The sequence below is a fragment of the Benincasa hispida genome, chromosome 2 (genome assembly GCF_009727055.1).
Source record: "Benincasa hispida cultivar B227 chromosome 2, ASM972705v1, whole genome shotgun sequence".
Lineage (NCBI taxonomy): Eukaryota > Viridiplantae > Streptophyta > Magnoliopsida > Cucurbitales > Cucurbitaceae > Benincasa > Benincasa hispida.
The window spans coordinates 30,045,799-30,054,018 of record NC_052350.1 but is presented as its reverse complement, the minus strand read 5'-3'; the positions used below and the strand labels follow the sequence as shown (position 1 = coordinate 30,054,018).

The 8,220-nt window shown below is 34.5% G+C and overlaps 1 protein-coding gene across 1 annotated transcript; it reads left to right on the top strand.

Annotated features, from left to right (window-relative positions):
• Nucleotides 1-3,952: 3,952 nt before the first annotated feature.
• On the top strand, nucleotides 3,953-7,539 carry LOC120070827 (kelch repeat-containing protein At3g27220-like). The gene is made up of 7 exons (XM_039022712.1): nucleotides 3,953-4,323; nucleotides 4,415-4,591; nucleotides 4,929-5,158; nucleotides 5,985-6,155; nucleotides 6,309-6,414; nucleotides 6,887-7,093; nucleotides 7,183-7,539. The coding sequence occupies exons 1-7, from the start codon at nucleotides 4,108-4,110 to the stop codon at nucleotides 7,345-7,347; spliced, it is 1,272 nt and encodes a 423-aa protein (XP_038878640.1). The 5' UTR covers nucleotides 3,953-4,107; the 3' UTR covers nucleotides 7,348-7,539.
• Nucleotides 7,540-8,220: the final 681 nt, after the last annotated feature.

The following is an 8,220-nucleotide window of genomic DNA, read 5'->3' as shown; positions in this document are numbered from 1 at the left end:
TTTACGTTGATCGCTAGTTGTCTTGAGACGATCAAAAGTAGATGCTGAAGGTTGATCTTTCTTTGATGTGGATATACTTAGCCTTTTGAAGGCTGAAGTTCGAGCAAAAGTAGTCGTTGGACATTGGTCTTCTTCTCCTACCATGGCCATACTCAATCTTTGAAAGACTGAAGATCGAGCACTTGAATGCTTAATACGATCGAAGACAAAAGTTCTTTACTTCATTTCTTTTGAGTCTTTGACTTCTTCGGTAGTCACATGATTGTTGTCGACTTCCACTATGCAGACAGTGTGACATGCAATAACTTCTAATACTTTCTCTGGATGATTATTGAGAAAGCTTCTTGGAAGAAATTCTGCCGAAGTTTCCGGCCGTCGGAATTGAGGGAAGTCTTTGTCTTCTTTCTTAGCAGGCTTAGGCTTCTGTGTCATCTTTTTGCCTTTCTTTTAATGAGTATTGTTTCTTCTTCTATAGCTTTGATAGGAACGCGACTCTTTTTGGGTGGAGTTTGGTTGTCTTTTCTTTCGATGAGACATTACTATCCACCCTTCGTTGTCATCTTCAAAAAGTTCATCTTTCTTTTCAGAATTTGCTGTTTGAATCTCTTATTGGAACCGAACAACTATAGGCTCGAATTCTCCAAACTAGATCGGACTTTATCTTTGAGCATGGGACACAGACAGTATTGGAACATTTGAAGTCACCACTACTATAGCATGATTTGTCTGAGCTACTTCATCCAAATCTAACTCAATCTTCTTTTCACGAACCAACTTCATAATTTGTTCCTTCAGCACGAAGCACCTTTCAACTGGGTGACTAATGACCCGATGATACTTGCAGTAGTTAGGATCATCTATTTTTCCTTCTTGTTCTGGCCACTTTCATTCCGGTAGCTGAATAAGTTGCTTCTCTAGTAGTTGCTCCAACATATCTGCCACATCAGAGTCAGGGAATGGATAAACCTTCTCTTGTCGTTCTTTAAGAGTTGGATGACGCTTCTCGCCCTCATTGTGCCTTCTTTCAAAAAAATTTTGTTTTCCTTTGGAGGAAAATTTCAGCAGGGTTACATGAACGACCATAGATTCTTTTGTGGCACTACCCATGATCTTTTCAGTGCCCTTGGCATCATTTTTGTATTTTCTCCCTTCAGAGACTAGGAAATCTTTAGTTCCCCTATTGGCAATGCTCAGCTCCATATCATGAGCGCGTGTTGCCAGCTCCTCAAACGTACGAGGTTTTATCCCTTGTATGATGTAGAGAAGCTCTCAATGCATGCCTTGAGTGCACATCTCCACTGCAGATAATTCAGTAAGTCTATCTTTGCAATCCAGACTTAAAGCTCTCCATCAGTTGATGTAATCGATGACTGTCTTTCCCTTCCACTATTTGGTGTTTGTCAGCTCCATCATGCTAACAGTACGCCTTGTACTATAGAAGTGGTTCAGGAACCCCCTTTCTAGTTGTTCCCAACCGTCAATCACTTTTGGCTCCAAATCAGTATACCAATCGAAAGCATTTCCTTTCAAGCTACGGACGAACTGCTTGACTAGCTGGTCTCCTCTGGTTCCTGCATTTTCACAGGTTTTAATGAAGTGTGCAATATGTTGTTTTGGATTGCCCTTTCCATCGAACTGCTAGAAATTTAGAGGTTGATACCCAGTTGACATTCTCAGGTTGTCGATTCTCTTGGTGTATGGCTTGGAGTACATAAAGAAGGTTTGTAACGGTCCTTCGTACTGAGCTCTTATGGAGTTTGTGATCATATCCTAGAGCTATTGAACTGATAGGGAGGCAACAGAGGTGGATTGTGGTGGCTGACTTTCCTGCAAGATAGTCTTTCCTTTGTCATTGGCTTTTGTAGCTGAAGATTGACTTGATTCAGCAGTATCTCGAGCCTGTATCTGATCTCTCAAAGCAGCGATTTCATGATCTCGCTCCTTTACAACCTTCATTAGGAGATTTATCTTTACCTCCATCTCTGCCATGGTTGACTCAGTCGTTACGTCAGTCATCATGACAGACACTACATCAAAATGTGATTCTTTATTTGATAGATCAATAATAGAAGCATAGTTTTCAAACAAAGGATTTTCTCTGATGACGATCCCACCTTTAGGAAATTCCATCAGCTGGCCCCATATTTCCTTCGTGATGACAGAGCTTATGTAAGTGTTGCTTGCGACGGTAGCTTTAGATGCAACTTTCTTTGGTGCCATCTGTAGATTTCTTGACTCGGATGACGAGAGGGAGATGAGAGGTAGAGATGTCCCATTGGGCGTGCCAATTTGTTCGCACGAGATTTCAAAAGAAATTTATTTCGTGGAACTTGAACTTTGTATTTATCGGCTTTTGGACTTGTCGATCTTCTTGGATGATCGACCTTTGGGCTTGTTGATCTTCTTGGATGATCGACCTTTGGACTTGTTGATTTTTTTGAAGGATCGGTCTTTGGACTTGTTAATTTTCTTGGATGATCGGCCTTTGGGCTTGTTGATCTTTTTGGATGATCGGCCTTAGGGCTTGTTGATCTTCTTGGAGGATTAGTGTTCGCACGAGAATTAGTGTTTATCAAATTTGATCCTAAAATTATATAAGCATTGCAATTTTAACCTTAAACTTTAAACAATATTGAATTCTAGACTTTCAATTTTATGTTTCAGTCTCATTCAAATTTTTCTATTAAATTTTCACATTATTTTACCTTAAACTTTTTCTATTGTGTATGGAAAAGAGATGAGAATTGGGGACAATTCATTATCTTTTCATACATTTTTAATAATCTAATAAGAAAACTACTTAATAATCTAATAAGAATTCTCACGAAAAACATATCCTAAGGTTGTGTTGTTTTGTTAAAAAAAAATCTCATAAAGAGTATTTTCTATTTTTTAATAAAAAAGTCATATTTCCCAACAATATTAACTTTGAATTTTGAAAGTATTTTTTAAATGGCTTTAACATATTCTTAAAAAGAAAAAAATAGAATTGATGTGTAATTCGATTGTAAATGAAAATAATAATAAAAAAAATTATATATTTTGCTGCATTTCATATAAAAAGTGAAAATCATTTTTGTAAATAAAAAGGTGATAATCGTTATTCTAAAATTAAAGGAAATAAAAGTAAAAAAAATTAAATTCTAGAGTTCGAACCCATGTGTCAACTAAATTTTAGTTACCTTAGCCTTCGTAGAAAATTTTAAAAACATAGATAGACGATTGAAATAAAAATGGTTTTTCTAAAAAAAAAAAACATTTTTTTCCAGTCAATTTAATAGACCCTTAATAGTTTTAAAAATATTTTAAAAATAAGAAAATATGTTAGATTGACTAGAGAAAAAAATATTTAAAAAAGAATTTATTTTTATTAAAAATTTTTTTTCATAAAAAATTTATTTAAAATATTTCAAAGATTATAAAAGATGGTCAAATAGTATAATTTTTTTTACAAAATAACTTATTTTTAAAATTAAATAAAAAAACTAAAGGTTAATTTACAAGCTATGAAACACATATACTTTATGTGAGGCACATAATTTGTATCAGACACGTATCAGATACCGATACTTCTAATACTTCTTATATCTGACGAATGATTTGATGTATCTATTTTTACGCTGATTTTTTTTAAAGAAAAAAAGAAAAATAACTCATATCATTTTTTTTAAGACAACCTATTTTTTTAAGCAAGAGAAAATGTATGAAGTATTCTCGTTTTTTAAAAATATCGTTTTTTAGCTTCAATTATTAGTATCTTCATTTTTTAGAAATACCGTTTTTTAGAAATATATATTAAAATAATATATAAAAAATGACGTTCGTATCTTAATTTTTTAAAAATTGATAAATTATTAAATTCAATCGTATTTGTATCATGTAACCGTATCGTGAATATGTTTTATAGTTTGCAAATCAGTCCACTTCCACCGCTTTTCCTTTTTGCAGAAAAAGGAGAAAGCTGTGTGCGGCAATTGCGCAGAATGGCTTGTAAACAAGCGGTGCCCAAGTTTTTGGTTGTCTGAGGCTCTCTCTTTTTTCAAATCTTCTCCTTATTTCTATTTCTTCTTCTTCTCTCTCTCATGGCTTCCACATTTTGGATGAGAAATGATCAGAAATCATCAGAAAAACGCTTCTTCTACCAAGAAATTACTCTTTCTTATCACTTGTGCCGGTCTTCTTGGAGCCGCTCTCATTGCAGATCTGCTTTGGACATCGTCTTCCTCTTTGTCTTCTTCCTATTCTTCCATTGCATCAACTTGGGCCATCGGCAGAACTAAGCTTTTTGTTATACCGGATCCATCCACTGCCAATGCTACCCAGGTTACTTGGGCGCCATTTCGTTGTTTTTGAATTCTTTTGGGATTTTTTTTTGTTGTTGGATTCTACTCATCTTACGAACTCATATTTGTAGGTAGATGAGAAGGAGATTGATTCTAGGAAATTCTTAACCGGAACTTATTTTGATCTACCTGCACCTGATTTAGAATGGGAGGAAGTACCTTCAGCACCTGTTCCTCGTCTTGATGGGGCATCGATTCAGATTAAGAATATCTTTTACGTGTTTGCAGGATATGGAAACATCAGTTATGTAAGAATCTTTTTTTTAGTCTCTGTAATGCATCTTTGATTGTGTATGTATATGTTTCAGTATTCTTAGTGCTTTGGATTCAGTTATGCATCATATTACACATAGGCATGAGGAAGGAATATTCTGCATACTTGGGCTTTTCATCTAGGAATAGAGGATTTTTACTGTCCAACATATTTCAGGTTCTTTTGAAATTCTTAAAAAGAAGACAAAACATCTTGTCTCTTCTTCTGCCTGAATCATGATTTCGGTGTTGAAAGTGTCGTCATATTTGCTCTACCCTCAAATTTGTTAATATGGAAGTACTACATTACTGATGTTACATTCTCTTTGGTAGGTGCATTCTCATGTGGACATGTTCAATTTCTCTGATAATACATGGATTGGGAAGTTTGACATGCCAAAAGAGATGGCACATTCACACTTAGGAGTGGCAAGTGATGGTAGATACATTTATGTGGTATCAGGACAATATGGACCCCAATGCAGAGGGCCTACCGCCCGGACATTTGTGCTTGACACTAAGACGAAGAAATGGAACGTCATGCCTCCACTACCTGCTCCTAGGTATGCAACTCTTCTAGGAAGTATGTAAATCATCTTGTAGGTTTCTGACACCTTATTTTGTTTGATCAGCTTAATTGTTTGGTGGTTTCTGTTGGTTGGTTTCTTGCTTTGTGATTGTATCTTTTTATCATTATATGTAATCTAATTTGATTATCCTAATTAAAAGCCCGACCTTATGAAATTTGGGTCATGAACTGTTAGTTAGTGCAAATAAATTGATTATAAAGACTTGGTTTGCAGGTTTATGTTTTCTATAAGTTATATTATACTTCATATGTAAAAGATGGGTTTCACAAGTTTAGATTTAGGTGATCTAAGTTTATGTTGTTCATGAGATTGGCATATCTGTATCCTAGAATAATGAAACTCAAACTCACATATCAATTCTAAGTTTGGCTTCTCAACTCCGAGTTATAGAAAGCTAACTTTGAGCCAAACATGCCCCTGAATGTTGTGATAAGCTTATATTTTGTAAACTTAAATGTAGGAAGAAAAGGTTAAGTGCAAACTATTAGATAAGTCAGCAGAAGAGTTGATTAATTTTTTAGGAGGTTGGGGCATCTAATATATTATCTATTTTGGCTTAGACCTTCTGCTTGTTTACTGTGTAGTTGAAAGAGTAGAAATTGCAGAATTAATTGAAAACTACTTGAGATTAGATCCTGAAATGAAAGAGTTTATGTACTGGCGGCTGCCATGACAATTGATTCTTGATCTCAGATCTTTATCTGAACAGATGAAAATATTTTTGTAATGTGAACTTTAAGATAGAAAAAAAAAAATTTCATATCAAGTTAAAAGGCTTTTTTAACACATCAGTTTGCAGATATGCTCCAGCAACGCAATTATGGAGAGGAAGACTTCATGTGATGGGTGGTAGTAAGGAGAATCGCCACACACCTGGATTGGAGCACTGGAGCATTGCTGTAAAAGATGGAAAAGTATTGGAGAAGAAGTGGCGGAGTGAAGTACCCATACCCCGTGGAGGACCACACAGGTATTCGGACACCATTTGTTTATTTTAATCGAAATTTCACAACTAGTAATTCGGAGTTGCAATCCATAATGATGAAAAGATGTTTTAGGCAATCCAAATATCTGAAAACCGTTTCTCTAACATATTCAATATTTCCAACTTGACATTCTTCAGGGCCTGTGTTGTGGTCAACGATCGGCTTTTTGTTATTGGTGGTCAAGAAGGTGACTTCATGGCTAAACCTGGTTCACCTATTTTTAAGTGCTCCCGTAGGCATGAGGTATATTTCGATGTTAGCTCAAGAGTTTGTTGTGAGTTTTATTTGGATAGCTGATAAGCTGAATTATCATGTTAAATGCATGTGTAGGTCATATTTAACACCTAATATGTGTAGGTCATATTTTACAACGGGCAGCTAGCATTAATAGGTTATGTTGATCATATATTATATATAATTTAAAAGGAAACATAACTTTAGACTAATCCTTAAAATACAAGGAAACAAAATTTTTGAAGAAAACATAAAACATAAAAAACACAAGCTAACCCATCCTAATAACAAGGATTAAACAGAAAAGATAAACGTCCCCAATTCTAACATACATCTTGGATAGAAATATTCACAAAAAGCTTAGAAAGAGAACACTAAAAAGAGACATTTACCACGACTGAAGAGATTTATCATGGAAAAGGAAGACCCTTTGATTCCTCTCGAACCATCATTTGTTGAATTTACTGTTTCATGTTTTCAGGTTGTTTATGGTGATGTTTACATGCTGGATGATGAAATGAAATGGAAAACATTTACTCCCATGCCAAAACCCGATTCTCATATTGAGTTTGCTTGGGTTATTGTCAATAATTCCATTATCATCACCGGCGGTACAACAGAAAAGCATCCAATTACCAAGCGAATGATCTTGGTTGGGGAGGTCTTCCGATTTGATTTGGATTCATTTGTAAGAACTTGTCTATCATTGAACAAAACCCTCTTTAAACAATTTTGTTTGTGTTGATCTTTGTGTTTTTGGTTCCCTAACAAATGCAGACTTGGTCAGTGATTGGAAAGCTCCCTTACCGTATAAAAACAACGCTAGCTGGTTTTTGGGATGGATACTTGTACTTCACCTCAGGGCAGCGGGACCGTGGACCTGATAATCCACAGCCGAGAGCAGTCGTAGGAGATATGTGGAGAACCAAGCTAAAAATTTAAGCATGGTTTAATTTTTCTTACTGATGTGTTGTAGGGTTAGCATTTTTTTTGGTGTTGGTAAAAGTTGGTTACATGATTTCACATTTAGGAGGCGTTTGACCCAAGTTGGGTTAGATGGGTAAAAAAATCCACCCATTGTTTGATTCACCAATTATTAAAGAGGTTTATTACTTCGTTATTTGCGTTAACTCATATTTTTCACTTCGTTATTCGCATTAACTCTCTCAATTACTTTCATCTTATAATAATTATCAACTTAACTCAACTCTGCTGCCAAACGTTTTCTTAGTATTTGATTGATGTGATAACATTATAGGACTTTGAAATGCAAAGTGAATGTAAACCAAATGTTGGAAGCATATGGGATAAGCCATATTCTTCATACCTTAAAGCTATATTTCTTTAAGAGGAATAATTTGTCCGTTTATTTGAGTTAATTAGGGCATATCAGCATCAATTAATTTGTTCACAATTTTAATTCCAAATAAGTCTCCTAAATAGATCCTATCAATTTAATTTTAGGTCACATTTATCAATTTGTAATGATAGTGAGATTCTATTGATAGATCAATTATAATAGACAATAATTATAAAATTAATTAGATTACTTTTGATCCTACTTACTTAAAATTATGAATTAATCATATTTATTGCTATCGTTACCATTATTTACCGTTATCGTTTAACGATATCTGTGTAATTTTCAAATGCAATTGGATTGAGTATCATTCGTTTGTTAATCCGTTTACATTTTGGAAGTGGGTTCTAGATGTTAGTATACGTATGGAATACAAGTAAATAACACCAAATATAATCAAATAGAATTCAGTTTTTAGATTACAATTGATTTATTACGTTTCTCCCATGATAAAT

What these genes read in the sequence shown, in the direction of transcription:
- LOC120070827 (XM_039022712.1), top strand. Translation starts at nt 4,108, where the DNA reads ATGATCAGAAATCATCAGAAAAACGCTTCTTCTACCAAGAAATTACTC. An exon ending in AGTGCTCCCGTAGGCATGAG is followed by an intron (nt 6,415 to 6,886) that starts GTATATTTCGAT and finishes TCATGTTTTCAG; the next exon opens with GTTGTTTATGGTGATGTTTA. An exon ending in GATTTGATTTGGATTCATTT is followed by an intron (nt 7,094 to 7,182) that starts GTAAGAACTTGT and finishes TAACAAATGCAG; the next exon opens with ACTTGGTCAGTGATTGGAAA.